This window comes from Rosa rugosa, chromosome 2 (genome assembly GCF_958449725.1).
Source record: "Rosa rugosa chromosome 2, drRosRugo1.1, whole genome shotgun sequence".
NCBI lineage: Eukaryota > Viridiplantae > Streptophyta > Magnoliopsida > Rosales > Rosaceae > Rosa > Rosa rugosa.
In genome coordinates, this window is record NC_084821.1 from 70,178,455 (window position 1) to 70,194,010 (window position 15,556).

General features: G+C 39.8%; 3 protein-coding genes and 1 pseudogene across 3 annotated transcripts; 2 read left to right on the forward strand and 2 right to left on the reverse strand.

The window, feature by feature from the left end:
- Window positions 1–2,450: 2,450 nt before the first annotated feature.
- LOC133729802 (small ribosomal subunit protein mS79 (rPPR3b)-like) lies at window positions 2,451–3,748 on the forward strand (annotated as a pseudogene).
- Window positions 3,680–6,040, reverse strand: LOC133729800 ((3S,6E)-nerolidol synthase 1-like). Its single transcript, XM_062157377.1, has 6 exons — window positions 5,810–6,040; window positions 5,464–5,719; window positions 4,970–5,342; window positions 4,660–4,878; window positions 4,441–4,579; window positions 3,680–4,340 (listed from the first exon to the last, which is right to left on the reverse strand). The coding sequence occupies exons 1-6, from the start codon at window positions 6,023–6,025 to the stop codon at window positions 3,801–3,803; spliced, it is 1,743 nt and encodes a 580-aa protein (XP_062013361.1). The 5' UTR covers window positions 6,026–6,040; the 3' UTR covers window positions 3,680–3,800.
- A 4,886-nt stretch (window positions 6,041–10,926) lies between these two features.
- LOC133731425 (small ribosomal subunit protein mS79 (rPPR3b)-like) lies at window positions 10,927–11,367 on the forward strand. Its single transcript, XM_062158801.1, has one exon. The coding sequence runs from the start codon at window positions 10,927–10,929 to the stop codon at window positions 11,365–11,367; it is 441 nt and encodes a 146-aa protein (XP_062014785.1).
- Window positions 11,368–11,584: 217 nt separating this feature from the next.
- LOC133729803 ((3S,6E)-nerolidol synthase 1-like) lies at window positions 11,585–14,260 on the reverse strand. The gene is made up of 7 exons (XM_062157379.1): window positions 14,102–14,260; window positions 13,710–13,983; window positions 13,078–13,468; window positions 12,759–12,977; window positions 12,518–12,656; window positions 12,166–12,420; window positions 11,585–12,065 (listed from the first exon to the last, which is right to left on the reverse strand). Exons 1-7 carry the CDS (start codon window positions 14,147–14,149, stop codon window positions 11,757–11,759), a joined length of 1,635 nt encoding a protein of 544 aa, XP_062013363.1. The 5' UTR covers window positions 14,150–14,260; the 3' UTR covers window positions 11,585–11,756.
- Window positions 14,261–15,556: the final 1,296 nt, after the last annotated feature.

The window sequence follows — 15,556 nt, forward strand, 5'->3', positions numbered from 1 at the left end:
GCTGTTGGACGGGAGAACTACTACATGGGACACCGTCGGGGGGGGAGGGGGGGATTCTCTCTAGTTCTGTCAGTTGTTTTGGCTGGGATGGTGGAGACGATGATGGTCGTGCTGTCCGGGCCGGTATTCTATCCCCGCTGATGGGTTTTCTTGGATCGCCGGCGTCATGGATCTTGATTGATGGTGGTGTGGTTTGCAAGGCTGGGATCAAGGAGGGTTTGGTCTGTTGTGATGCAGGTTGCGGCGGCGTGGCTTAGGCGACGGGTGATGCAGGGCGTGGCAGTTTGGATCTTGCACCGACGGCGCCGCCATGGGTTCGATCGATGGCGTTGGGTCGTGGGGTCGGGGAACCCGGATCGGAAGATCTCTGCCGGAAGACGAAGTACGACGAGGGTGATGGGAAGGATGGCGGACTGGGCCTGGAGATCTCCTTGGTGACTGCCATGTTGGGCTGAGGTTCTACCTTAGTCCATTAACTTCTAAATTTGGGCTAGGGTTTAGGCTCTTGGCCCAAACCTATGTTTTTAGCATTTTGTCTAATTACCATAAATTTCCTTGTATTAGGAACCTAACGAGTGTAGTTTGCCTTGTCTATTCGCTATAGTTTTTTTTTCATAGCTTAGAGGCTCGCTTTTAAGTGAGCGATAAGTTCAAATATAGTTAGTCTATCCTATGTGCCACTGTGGCTCCTCCACGAAACCTTGTTCTGGCCATTATTATGTGTCAGCGGGTTGGTATGTAATGACCTTCTTAGCATGCACTATTATCAATGGAATTACTATTATTTCAAAAAAAAAAAAAAAAAAATTATTTCTTAACTTCATTTGAAACAATTAACCTCAACATAAATTTATTGTTCCTAGTCAAAAAACATAAATTTATTGTTAAATCAGAATTTGATATTAATCAAATAGTTGACTAATTTTGGATTGACTGATATTTGAACACTTCTTCTACAAACATCTTAAAAAATGATCGAGGAAGGTCTGCAACATGATTATAATTTGCAGAGATGCGTCTATTGTAGAATTGACCCAAGTAGTCAATTAATAGGGCATAAGTGAGTGACTGTGACACACAGAGACACATAAATCATGTTCTATGTGTGGCATCAAAAAATCATAGGGAGCTAGGTCCTGATCACCGCCTAAATGCCGAAGGTAGTGCGCAGATTCCAGAAAATCTAGGGGTGGACATGTAAAGATCATAGGTCCCCCAATCACTTCAGTTTTTCGTCAATGACAATACTTATGTGTCTCAGGTTCAAGACAAGGAAGAAAATATTTATGTGGATACAAATCGACCGCTTTTCTTTCATTTCTTGGTCGGAAATATCCACTCTGTGCTTAATCAATTACGATTTACGACCAGATAAAGAAACATATCTACCTACGAACCCATCCTCCTACACACACAGATTGACATTATTCAGATGCATGTGGCTCCTGATTTCAGTGGGGCTATAACAGGGACTCAGGGGAAGAAGGACGGAGCCGACCCACCATTCACATGCGGCCAATTCTTAGGTGCGGGTAGCCGCACCACGTGTACGGTGCGGCTGCCCAATCAAATCTCAGAATTTTTTTTCTTTGTTCCGAAATTGTCCCTGATTTTTAAATGTGAAATACCCAAAATACCCCCCTGCTAGGGGAATGATTGGCCTGCCGCACCACGTAGCGGTGCGGCTGCCCCACGCAAGAATCACTCTTCACATGCATGCTAGCTGGAAATGCCATCCCAAGTCCCAACAATCACATAGTGCTCCAGGTGCTTTTATGTGTCAAATTTTTTGTGTTTCTCGCACATCATACTTCACCACCACTAATTAAATTTCAATCATATAATAATAGATAAATAGATAAATGGATTAAACAAATTATATATTTAAATTATGGAATATAATTATTGATCGGTCAACTGAAAATTAAAAAAAATATATATATATATATATATATATATATATATATATATATATATATATATATATATAAAACAAGTATGATGAAATTTCTTACTTTTTTGTGTCTCTAGTAAATTTGTACTAGAAAATCAAGTCAATCCAATCTAAATTCTAACAAGAATGACCGAAACATATTTCATATAATGTGATTGCAAGGCCAGTTCATTTAAGGGACAATTTTTAAGAGATTATGAGGGACAAATAAATTTGATGGCTGAAAAGAAATGTACAATTTTAAATTGTTATAATTTTATTCTTTTAATTGAATACACGTGGTTAAGATGCATTTGTCCCTCACGGTCTCTAAACATGTTATAATTGTTATCTTCAGCGCATATATTGTTTCAAATTAGGTTCAAATTGAGTAAATTAGTAAAAGGCATCAAGGCCCAAGACAATAGTCCTTTAGGCCCAAACCCAGTCCAAAATATTTACTGTAACTTCAGCTCCAAGGTCACACTCTACCCTTAAACCCAAAACCCCAGCCACCCCCCAAAACGATGTCGTTTTGTCGCCTCCTCCGCCGTGCATTTTCCACTGCCGCCACCACCACCACCACCACCACCTCCCAGCCCAAACCCACAACCTCCAAGAGCATCAGAGCCATCTCCGCCGACCTCTCCAATGTCAAGCGCTTCCGTGTGATCGATGAAATCGTAGAGGACCAGAAGAAGTACCGGATTTCTCCGACGAGGATTTCACCGTTCGAATCATTTCCCTTTATGGAAAGGCCGGCATGTTTGATAATGCCGGGAAGGTGTACGATGAAATGCCTCAGAGAAACTGTGAGCGTACAGTGTTGTACTTCAATTCCCTCTTAGGGGCCTGTGTGAACTCCAAGAAGTTTGATATGGTTGAGAAGATTTTCGGGGACGTGCCGGAGAAGTTGTCGATTGAGCCTGATTTGGTGTCATACAATACTGTGATCAAGGCATTTTGCAAGATGGATTCGGTGATTTAGATGATGGACAAGAAGGGTGTGAAGCCAGATGTAATCACGTTTAATACGATTTTGGATTGCTTGTATGGGAGTAAGTGGTTTTCAGATGCTAAGAAGATATGGGGTCAAATGGTGGAGAAGAATGTTGTTCCTGATATTAGGAGCTACAATGCCAAGTTGCTGGGGTTGGTTTTGGAGAAGAGTAGTGAAGAAGGGGCTCAATTAGTTGAAGAGTTGAGGAGTATTGGAGTGAAATCTGATGTGTTCACCTTCAATACCTTGATTAAGGGCTTTGTGAATGAGGGGAACTTGGATGAAGCTAAGCGGTGGTATGGTGAAATAGAGAAGAGTAGTTGTGCTCCGGATAAACGGACTTTCGAGACGCTTGCTTGTTTGTGAGAAGGGTGATGTGGAGTTTACTTTTGAGCTCTACAAGGACGTCATTTTCTAAAGGCGCCGCCTTTTGAGTGTGGCACTGTTGTAGCCTATGGTGGTTGGTCTGGTCACGGCCTCCATGATTGAGGAGGCAAAGGAACTTGTCAAACTTGAGAGCACTAATAACTATTGACGTTTTAACCTGAAGCTGACTTCAGCTGAATAAGGCTTTTCGTTTCTTTCTGCTGCGTTCTTTTTTGTGTTGAATTCCATTTTGGTTTTGAAGCACAAAAATATAAGGTAAACATGCAACTCTTTTCAAGTCACAGTTTGATCAATTTGCAGTTTTCATTTTTGTTGTTTCAAATAAGCATTCTTAGTAACATACGAATTTCTATAATGGCTAGACAATGTTTATTCTTATTCAGTTTACTACTGAAATTGTCTCGAACATAAAATTGTAATGCAACTTATCTTGTTGGTCTTGACAACCTTTGAGGTTTAAATCCAATTCTGTTATTCTTATTACATTGATACAGTCTCATACAACATTGATTTCATATACTCTTTAAGTGATGGAAGGCATTGATTGCCATCATAGCTATACATCAGGGGGACCATTCTTGCGAGATTAAGGGAAGCCGAAGTGAATGTTGCTGGAAATGGATTAGGAGAGAGCAATTCTCTATTCAGTTTCTTCCATTCGTCTGAAATCATATTAACAGTCTTTTCTCGCGCCTCATCAATGGAACAGCCTTGATGTTCCTCTAAGTAGCACCTTACATACGATCCATCCTTCCCATCCTGGTTCTCATCCTTTGCACTTCCCAAGTCGTCCCAAAGTCGAAGAATTGCTGCTGTGGACGATATAATAGTTGGAGTGTCATTCAACAACTCCACACTCTGTTTGGTTATATTTTGACCCAAGAGAAAAAAAATGTGGACAAGAACCACATTTACCCCAGAAGAAACAATGCCATTCTTCAAGTACTCTTCTGACTTTGGCAGCTGTCCAGATGCGAACCATTTTGCTTCCACCAAAAATGCATTGCAAAGACTTGCCCACTGCAACAGAATGAATAGCCTCAATGTAGACCTTCTAATGCAAGTACATGATTTTAAATATTATCTAGTTAAATGTGGTAGATTAGTCATAGTTATATACCGTCTTTTTCAAAGATTGCAAGGGGTTCCATCCATGCTTCTTATAGACCTTGCAGCTGATTTCATTAGTCATATCATAGAGAGCCTTGAAGCATATCTTCATGTAGTCTGGTAAATGGTCTATAGCAGCAATATCCCATCTGTATATATGCAATAGTTTGTTCATCAATAATGAATTGGTATCAATTCTAAATTTATTTCATCATTGACGAGTATATACCTATTAACAGCTTCTGTGAAGAGAATGAGTTCATGAAGGGTTCCATAAACATCAAAAATGTCATCTATCAAATAGATAAATGAGATGGGTTTTGTGAGCTCAACCCTCTCCTCTGATAACTTTGGATCTGCTTGGCATGCCATGGACCAAATGTACCATTTTAGTGGTTGGTCTCTTGCAAACTTCAGTTCCTTAGCCAATCCTAGCTCCTTCCACCATCTAAAATGTCAAAAATAGACACATCATTAAACTGTGTATCTGCTATGTGAGTTAAAGTATCAGTGTCCAGATGAGTCATTGTCAAACTTACTTGGAGATTTGAACAATTTCATTATGGTACAGAGACTGGACCATACTTAAATCTGTTTTTGCTACTTCTTTTAGTAAATTTGACCATGTATTGGTTCCTTGAGAAGTAACAAAAAAGTTCCTAGCCATGAATGAGGCCAAGCTTTTGTGATGAGGATTCCCCAATGTATTGCCCACAATTTTGGCTTGATGATGATCAAGATGTGGCAAAGAGGTCTTTAGCAGATGGGCACTATATTTTCCAGCTTCAACAAGTGTATCTTCTCCTTCTGTACCTAGATGTGAAGCTTCATATAAGCTCATCAATCCCTTGATGTCTTCACCCAAAGCTTTCTTGAACATCCCATTGCTTTCCTTGAAGTTGTTAAACACATCTGTATCAAACACTTGGTACTATTATACATGCATGCTTTACAGCTGTTTAATGAATGAAATATTGCCACATCATTTAGTGAACTAAAATTAGTGCAGTAGTACCCCAAAAATTATACATACCATCAGGCACAAAGTAACCCTGTTGTCTCAGTAGTCGAAAGCGAAGTGCAACCTCATGAAGGTCACCATGAACATATATACTATTCATCTGTTTGTGCAGAATTTCGTCGATTTCTTGTTGAAAGTGGTAATCGATACCTAGCCGTTGAGCAGCATCGATCATATTCAAACCTTCAAGGGCTTCTAGATCTGCTACATTTCTCAGTACATGCCTGAATAACTCCAACTTCTGAGAATGTTGGACAAAAATGTCATCCTGCATGGAAATTAATAGAGTCAATTAACTATGTTTAGTGACAAGCATCATTCAAAAAAAATGTACGTCATGTAAAGCTCCAAGAATTACCATAGTTTTAGTATGCTTAGTTTCATAGCTAATCAGTTCTATTGGAGTACTGGAACTGGAAAGCAAGCTAAGATCTTGGGCAATGCCGCATTTTCTAGAAGTAGGCCGCTTCTTAGGTGTAAGATGTATGAGGTTAGAGTGGCCAATATGTGAGATTCTTTTTGGAGAAATTTTGGGATTGAAGAATTTAAGGAAGGCTCGAGAAGAAGATGTCATTTGATATGTAAATATCAACACCAAAGAAGGTGGGAGATGATATTACTTTCGCTCTTCTTGCTCTTTGTTTGGAAATTAAGATTGAAAGTTGGGAAAAATTCACCAACGGTGTCTAGACACTTAGGGGACTTTCAAAATGATACCTGAACTTACAAAGTTATCAATGTGATACCTGGACTCATTTTTTCGTATCAACGTCGTACCTATGACCAATTTCCGTAAGGGAAAAATTCACCAACGGTGTCTGGACACTTAGGGGACTTTCAGAATGATACCTGAACTTACAAAGTTATCAATGTGATACCTGGACTCATTTTTTCGTATCAACGTCGTACCTATGACCAATTTCTGTAACGGCTCCGTGACGAAAATTGGCCGTAGGTATCACATTGATACGAAAAAATGAGTCCAGGTATCACATTGATAACTTTGTAAGTTCAGGTATCATTCTGAAAGTCCCTAAGTGTCCAGACACCGTTGTTGAGTTTTTCCCAATTTTGCACGTGCGATGCACGTGAGTCACTTAATGAAGACAAAAGGACCGATTTACCCTCAAATTCTTTCTTTCTTTTCTTTTCTTTTTTTCTTTATTCTTCTTTCTTTCTTTCTTTCTTTCTTCTTCTTCTTTTCTGGTTTCTTCTTCCCCTGATTTGAATCATCAAGATTCAAATCATCTTGCTCGTCCGATTCCCACCGCCGATCGCCGATCAAACACCGCCGCTGCGTCTCAATCCACCTTCATGCACCACAGATGTTTCTGGTTACCCACACCGCCATTCAATTCTACGACATGCAGGACCGGCTTGGATACGACCAGCCTAACAAGGTCGTCGATTGGCTAATCAAGAAAGCCAAGGCCGCAATCAACGAGCTCGACTAGCTACCACCGTGGAACCCAAACTAAATTTATGTTCATACAACATTTTCTCCGACGATGCCGATATCCGCTGCGCAGGACATGCAGAACGTGAGCCTCAATTTCTCGATGGTGGAGGCTCCGAGTTCTTTGTCTACTAATCGGCGAGGCACAATGGTGGGTAGCAGCGGAGTGGCAAAGCTGGTGAATAAGAACAGCTCGAATTTTTTGCAGGTGAGGATGGTGTGGAGGCCGAAGTTGTTAATCTTTGTCTGCCTAAAATTGCCTCTGATCGAAGTTGGGCTAGAGGCCGAAGTTGTCAGCTAAACCGATGAAGTTGCAGGTGAGGATGGTGTGGAGGTGGTGTTGCATGTCCGGAACGAAGGAGAGGATGGAGGGGTGGGATTGGAGCTGTGATTTGAGAGTGGAGGGCTGGCGGGGTCTGAGTTTCTGATCAATGGTGTATAAAAGGGGGTTGGAGGAGAGAACGAGAGTGGTGGTGGTCAAGTCATTGGCGGCGGCAGCGGGGGGATGAACTCGGAGTGAGCGGTGAAGCCTCAATGCACAATTTCAATTTGCTATAGGATTTGAAGTTGGGGGAACCAGAAACATCTGTGGTGCATGAAGGTGGATTGAGACGCAGCGGCGGTGTTTGATCGGCGATCGGCGGTGGGAATCAGACGAGCAAGATGATTTGGATCTTGATGATTCAAATCAGGGGAAGAAGAAACCAGAAAAGAAGAAGAAGAAAGAAAGAAAGAAAGAAAGAAAGAAGAATAAAGAAATAAAGAAAAGAAAAGAATGAAAGAATTTGAGGGTAAATCGGTCCTTTTGTCTTCATTAAGTGACTCACGTGCATCGCCCTTGCAAAATTAGGAAAAACTCACCAACGGTGTCTGGACACTTAGGGACTTTCAGAATGATACCTGAACTTACAAAGTTATCAATGTGATACCTGGACTCATTTTTTCGTATCAATGTGATACCTACGGCCAATTTCCGTCACGGAGCCGTTACGGAAAGAGAAAATTTCAGCTCAGGTCCCCAAACTATGCTGCCAAGACCAATTTGATACCTGAACTCTCAAAAGTATCAATGTGATACCTAAAGACCTAAATTGACATCAACGTGATACTTCCGTCTAAAATTTCTGACGGCGCCGTTTGTTTGCTGACGTGGCAAGCAAGTGGGCAAAAAAAAAAGGGCAAAATTGACCTTTTACCTTTTTTTGTTAATTCATTTTTCTTTTCTTTTCTTTCATTTCTTCTTCTTCTTCTTCTTCTTCTTCGTTTGGGATTTTCTTCTAGCCCAAGACCCGTCCGACGACGATGGTGACTCTCCCAATAAATAAATAAAAAATGGCTTCTTCTTCTTCTTCTTCAACCTCACTCTTCTTCTTCTTCTCTCTCCTCTCCTCTCCTTCTCCTCCAGTTCATCGTCTTCACCCCTACTCAATCCCGAAGCTTTGTCTTCATTCCTATGATCAAATTCAACCATCTTTACTCCACCATCTTCAACCATGTTGTCAACTCTAACAGCTTCAACCATCTGATTTTAAATAGAGAAACTAACTAAACAAATCACAAATTAACATGCCCAAAATTGCAGAGAGAGAGAGAGAGACGTTGTATCAAGACCCAAATTAGTAAGCTACGCCTGCAATTTGAGGAAAAATCGAACAGCCCAACAAAACCCAAGCCGAAGAAAAGAAACGGATGCCCAACAAAACCCAAGGACGAGGCCGGTCTGGCTGTGTGGGATGGCTGTCTGTTGCAGGCGGCAACGCTGAAGGCTAGGTGAGGCCGGTCTAAAGAGGGGGGCCGATCTGGGCAAGAGAAGAAATGAAAACGAAGAAGAAGGAAGAAAAAGAAATGAAAACGAAGAAGAAGGAAGAAAAACAAATGAAAAGAAAAGGAAAAAAAATGAATTAAAAAAAAAGGGTAAATTGGTCATTTCACTTTTTTTTAGGACCCACGTGCTTGCCACGTCAGCAAACAGACGACATCGTCAGAAATTTTGGACGGAAGTATCACGTTGATACCAATTTAGGTCTTTGGGTATCACATTGATACTTTTGAGAGTTTTGGTATCAAATTGGCCTTGGCAGCATAGTTTGGAGACGGTAGCTGAATTTTTCTCATAAGACAATGGTATTAACTTTTGTGGCTCCCTATTCCTCTATTTCAATTTTGTGGACCTTTATTTGGTTTTCTTCTTTTATTAAATGTTGTTTAGTAGCACTTTTTTCAAAAAAAAAAAATTGTCTTTTTGACTGCTGCAGGCCTACAGCTTTTGGACTTGTCTTATCAATTTGTATTATATATATATATTAATATATTATTTGAAGCATTGAGGCATATCTCTTTATTTTAGAGTAGAAAATGAAAATATTGGGTTGTGGGGGCATCTATATGATTGATCAGCTATGTTTATAGGAGTTATAGCAAAGAGTCGGTGGGCGCATAAGTTCCCAGATGCATGTCCTGGTCTGCCAATGATGGTTCTGTGCGTCCATAATAATTTCTACTAAATCATTTAAACTCACGTTTTTCTTTTCTTTGGCACTCCAGGGTCATGCAAGATATTATTTCAAAGATTATTTGACCCAAGAGAAAATGTTCAAATTAGTTTTGAGAACTTGAGAAATTGAAAGAAAACAAGGATCGCATGTTTCTTGTGTTTCATGTCAATTCCAAGGGTACTACTGTACTAGGTATGGCCGTACTGCTGCAAAATGCTAATGCATGCACTGTAGTGCTCTACAACTCCCCCCACACCAACCATGCATGGTGGGAAGCTAATTCTGTGTTCAATTATGTCCACGTACTTATCAATTGGTTAAATTTTCTAAAGAAAGAAAATGAAAATACTTATGTAATATAAATTATAATTCAAGGGTTAAACTATTTATTTCTTAGCTTCATTTGAAACAATCACGTACCCTCAACATAAATTTATTGTTAAATCAGAATTTGATATTAATCAAATAGTTGACTAATTTCGGATTGACTGATATTTGAAGTTTTGAACACACTTCTTCTACAAACATCTTACAAATCATCGAGGAAGGTCTGCAACATGATTATAATTTGTAGAGATGCATCTAACTACTTACTTAGTAGGGAAAAAGTGAGCGACCGTGATACACAAAAACACATGAATCATGTTCTATGTGTGGCCATAAAAAATCATAGGAAGCTAGGTCCTCATCACCGTGTAAATGCAGAAGGTAGCGCGCAGATTCCAGAAAATCTATGCTTAATCAATTATGACTACGAACCCATCCTCCTACACAGATTGACATTATTCAGATGCATGTGGGGCTGTAACAGGGACTCAGGGAAGAAGGACGGAGCCGACCCACCATTCACATGGAAATGCCATCCCTGTTACTTTAGTGCTCCAGGTGCTATTTTATTTTATGTGTCAAATTTTAGTGTTTCTCGCACATCATACTTCACTACCACTAATTAAATTTAAATCATATAATAATAGATAAATAGATTAATGGATTAAACAAATTATATATTTCAACTATAGAATATAATTATTGATTGGTAAACTGAAAATAAAAATAAAAATGTATTTAACAAGTATAATGATTAATGAAATTTCTTACTTCTTTGTGTCTCTCGTAAATTTATACTAGAAAATCAAGTCCGAAACATATTTCATATATTGTGATTGCGAGGCCAGCTCACTTAAGGGACAATTTTTAAGAGATTATGAAGGACAAATGAATTTGATGGCTCAAAACAAATACACAATTTTAAATTGTTATAATTTTATTCTTTTAATTTAATACACGTGGTTGAGATGCATTTGTTCCTCACGGACCCTAAAACTGTTCCTTTTGCGAGCAAACATGTTGTAATTGTTATCTTCAGCATATATTGTTCCTAATTGAGTAAATTAGTAAAAGGCATCAAGGTCCTTTAGGCCCAAACCCAGTCCAAAATATTTACGGTAACTTCTACTTCAAGGTCACACTCATTTCTCTCACACTCTAACCTTCAGCCCAAAACCCCAGTCACCCCCCAAAACGATGTCGTTTTGTCGCCTCCTCCGCCGTGCATTTTCCACTGCCGCCACCACCTCCCAGCCCAAACCCACAACAGCCAAGAGCATCAGAGCCATCTCCGCCGACCTCGCCAATGTCAAGCGCTTCCGTGTGATCGATGAAATCGTAGAGGACCAGAAGAAGTACCCGGATTTCTCCGACGAGGATTTCACCGTCCGAATCATTTCCCTTTATGGAAAGGCCGGCATGTTTGATAATGCCGGGAAGGTGTACGACGAAATGCCACAAAGAAACTGTGAGCGTACAGTGTTGTCCTTCAATGTCCTCCTGGGGGCCTGTGTGAACTCCAAGAAGTTTGATATGGTTGAGAAGATTTTCAGGGACGTGCCGGAGAAGTTGTCGATTGAGCCTGATTTGGTGTCGTACAATACTGTGATCAAGGCATCTTGCAAGATATCAAACTGAGAGTTTACAACTGGCCACTTCTTCCTATATATAATGACCAAAGCTCATATATTTTCTACACACTTTATGCTTCACCTAAACAAGGACTATTTCAGATAATTTTTGAACGTTTCTAAATTTTTGTTTCAGATATACATGCTCTTTCATTTCTGCCATATGTTTCGCCTATATCATGAAATAAAAAAATTACAACCATAAATAGATAGAAGAACAAAAATCTTACCAAACGAGACTTTATTTATTACTCATTCCTTCATTTCTTAAAACATTTTGTTTTTATAGTTCTCAAGACATTCAATCATGGCCTTTTTACATAAATCTAGAAAGCTTTTGTTTATGGCCGGCCTTAATTCATAAATTGATCTACTGCATGGGTTTCCCGCGCGTAGCTAGCCATGAGTGATGCCTTTGGAAAGAAAACTATCCAAAAGCAACGACTTCATATTCTCCTCAAGGCTTGGAAGACGATGATGGGCATTGTAATCGTACATCATGGGAACCATTCTAGAAACATTGAGAGCGAGTTGTGTAAAGGACTCTGAAAATGGATTGCAAGAGAAGCATTCTTGGTTGAGGTACTTCCATTCATCCGAAATCTTTCGGATTACATATGCTTGCGCTTCTTCGACCAAAGAGCCTGGATGTTCTTCCATATAGCACTGCATGTATGATCCATCATACCCATTTTGCTCCTCGTCCTGCAGTTAATTAGTTCGCTAAATTAGTCCCATTAATTTTTAACTAAGCTTTATTAAACTATCCAACTAAAATGGTTATCGGAAGTTCGGAACACATTACCATGGCGCTTCCAAAGTCATCCCATAGCCGAAGTATCGTGGCCGTTGAAGACACGATACTAGGTAAGTTGATGTTGTTGAAAAGATCTATGGTTTCCTTGGTCATATCTTGACCAAGAATAAAGAAGGCGTGGGTTAAAACTGCAGGCACCCCTGAACTGATAATCCCATTCTTCAAGTAGTCCTCGGAGTTTGGCAACTGCCCATGTCTAAACCATTCTGCTTCTACTAAGAATGCCTTGCACAATCTTGCCCACTGTAGCATCAATACAACGTTCTCAGTGACAAATATTCAAACAAGAGTTAATTAAATGGCTAATTAGTCACTTATTACTTGATATATGTACACATACCGATTCTCTTAGGGTTTCAATAGGGTTCCATCCGTGCTTTTCGTAGACACTCTCGCTGATATCATTGGTAATCTCATTAAGAGCCTTGAAACATGTTTTCATGTAATTCGGTAGCTCATCATTTGTATCAGTATCCCATCTGCATATTTTTTTTTTTTTTTTTCAATTAGGAACGAACTAATTAGATTTTAGTGATGTGAGGTTATATGTACATGCACGTGCATTATGCATATGCGCATACCTCGCAACTGCTGCTGTGAAGTGAATGAGTTCATCCAGAGTTCCATGAACGTCAAAAATGTCATCTATAATGTAAACAAGAGAGATTGCTTTTGTGAGTTCAATTCTTTCATCTGATAATCGTGGATCAACGAGGCTCGCCATCGGCCATGTGTACCATTTAATTGGCTGGTCTCTCACAAACTTCAACTCTTTGGTCAAACCTAGTTCTTTCCACCATCTATAAGATGTTGAAAGAAAAACTCAGATTAAGTAAAGAACAATAAGAACCAAAAATGATTTAACATTCTTTTAAATGAAGTACTAGTTAGTATACTGACCGAGATACTTGTAGGATTTCATTTCGGATTATGGATTCAACCATGTTGAACTCTAGGTTTGCTAGCTCTCGTAAAGAACAAACCCATTTCTCTTGGCCTTGAAAATTATTGAAAAAGTTCTTGGCCATGAATCTTGTCAAGCTCTTGTGATAAGGATGCTCCAGTGTGTGCGCAACAAGCAGTGTTGCGCGATGATCTTTGAGATTGTTGGGGACCCAGGCAGTGAGAAGCTGGCGGCTGAGCTTTCCTGCTTCGTCAAGCGTTTCTTCTCCTTGGAAACTCAAGTGAGATGCTTCACATAATTCCACTAATCCTTTTATGTCTTCATCACCAGCTATTAGTCCGGATTTGAGTTTCTCATTGTTCTTGATCTTGTTACATGCCTCTGCATCTGTCACCCTCATTAAGTCAGTACATATTATCGACAACTTTCCTTTTCATGTTCAAATGTTACAAAAGCACAGCCCCACCTTAAATACCTAGTATATGACCAGTTGACCACATTATACTCTTCTACCCCGGCTAAAAGTAATTATTTCGACAACATACTAAACTAATAGATTGAGACGGACTATCCCTTCTCTAATGATATGTAAATTACATATATATAGTTGAATTCTAGTGAAGACAACCTGGAGTTACAGGGAAGCCTTGTTGTCTCAATAGTCGAAAACGTAGGGAAGCCTCAAGAAGTTGATGATTTCCATCGTCATTATCATTATAAGCTGATGACCTGGTGTATTGCTTCTCTAAAATTGCATCAATTTCTTCTTGGAAGTAATAAGCGACGCCGAGGCGTTGCATGGCATCAACCATAACCAATTGCTGCAGTTGATCTTTTCCGGAATTTGCGAGTGTTTCCTTCAACTCCTTCAGTTTTTCTTCATGACGGACGTGAAGATCAGCCTGTATGTATATATCATGAAAAAGTGAAAAACTTGACAGAGTAAGGATGAAACCCGTAAAAGGAAAAGAAACTGTGGCAAATTTCCATCGATGAGTTAATAAAGTAGCCACTACTTACAGTCTGAGACTTTGAGGAGGCAGAGTGAGCTTGAAGAATGAACGCCATTGAGTAATGGTAAGTAAAAATTCAAGTCTAGAGAGAAACGAGAGTTAGAAGCTTCAAGGAGAGATACTGGTTTTGGTGTAACTAATGGAGGTCAGCCTGACTCCCAATTTATAGGAAAAGAAGCTTCTGTAAATACTAAATACTAAATGGGGAGTATACATGTGTGTGTTAGTCACATTCAGCCATGTGGCAGTTTTTCATTTGTTAAAGAATTAATTGTTTCTCTCCCTATTTTACCCTCTGCGTCTTCTCTCACAGTCGTCCTCCACCTACCCCGACCCGACCCGACCTTTGTGTTCTGGGTCAGCCTGACCCGAGCCCAATATGCCAAATCGTTCATCACCAAGCCTTCTCTCCGATACCGAAAACCTACCGGATCCAACCACTTCAAGTTTAGGTTGCGATTCGAAATTGAGTTCGTAAAATTCCAAATTGGATCTGCAATGGGTTACTAGTTGGAAACAACTTAAATTTTTGCTTCTGGACAAAAATATTCTATTCATTCAGAAAGCAGCTAATAATCAAATGATCAGCACTTTTCAGAAGATCCTGAAAGCTGTTATTAGGAACTCAAAGAAACATGCCGCCTTTTATTTAATAATTAATTATAATAATTTTGGTATTTTCTCCATGAATTTTGAGGTGCAATAAGAACAAAAGAAGCTGGGCTCTACTTCTTCAGGAAGAAGAACGGATATAGATCATGAGAGAGAACAACCCAAAAGACCTGATTTAAGAAACAGAGGGTAAAATGGGCAGAGAAAATATACACATGAGGAGAGAGATATAGTGTTTTACCAAATGAAAAATTGCCACGTGGTTGAATGGTAGCCACACACACGAAATACATCTGGGAAATTGTTTTTTTATAGGGGACCACAAAACGCCTTCCACTAGTGCAATTAGTACATGTAATATGCTCGTGAAATGTGAAAGTGTGCTGCACACTAATCTCGTTTAGTCTCAATTCTTAATTGATGTGACGGTGACAAGTCGGTGTCTTAAGTCTTTGGGCAGAGACTGGCTCAAATGCCCAAATGTTCAATGCTTATTTTGACTATTATGACTGGTTCAAACCAAGTAGCTAGCTCTCCATCTAATTGCTGGTTTTGGCTTTTGAAAGTTGAGAGATTCTTGCGTAGGGCACCCGCACGGGACACGTGGTGGGGAGGGCCAATCACCGTCCAGCAGGGGGGTGTTTTGGGTATTGCACATTAGGGAGCAGGGGCATTTTCGGAAAAGATGAAAAACTTTCTTTCCTCTGATTGGGTGGCCGTAAGGCCACGTGGTAGGGAAGCCCCACCTAAGTATTTTTCTTGAAAGTTAAAGACTTGTTTAATTAAACAAATAGCTATCTCTGCATGCTATAGTGATGAGGCTTGGAACCATGATGAGGGGTCCGGAAGT

Bases quoted from the DNA above. Each gene is read 5' to 3' on its own strand.
- LOC133729803 (XM_062157379.1), bottom strand. From the start codon at position 14,149: ATGGCGTTCATTCTTCAAGCTCACTCTGCCTCCTCAAAGTCTCAGACT. The intron at 12,978-13,077 runs GTCAGTATACTA...AACATCTTATAG, and splicing joins GAAATCCTACAAGTATCTCG to ATGGTGGAAAGAACTAGGTT. The intron at 12,066-12,165 runs GTAATGTGTTCC...AATTAACTGCAG, and splicing joins ATGACTTTGGAAGCGCCATG to GACGAGGAGCAAAATGGGTA.
- LOC133729800 (XM_062157377.1), bottom strand. From the start codon at position 6,025: ATGACATCTTCTTCTCGAGCCTTCCTTAAATTCTTCAATCCCAAAATT. The intron at 4,879-4,969 runs GTAAGTTTGACA...TTGACATTTTAG, and splicing joins GAAATTGTTCAAATCTCCAA to ATGGTGGAAGGAGCTAGGAT. The intron at 4,580-4,659 runs GTATATACTCGT...GCATATATACAG, and splicing joins TTCACAGAAGCTGTTAATAG to ATGGGATATTGCTGCTATAG.
- LOC133731425 (XM_062158801.1), top strand. From the start codon at position 10,927: ATGTCGTTTTGTCGCCTCCTCCGCCGTGCATTTTCCACTGCCGCCACC.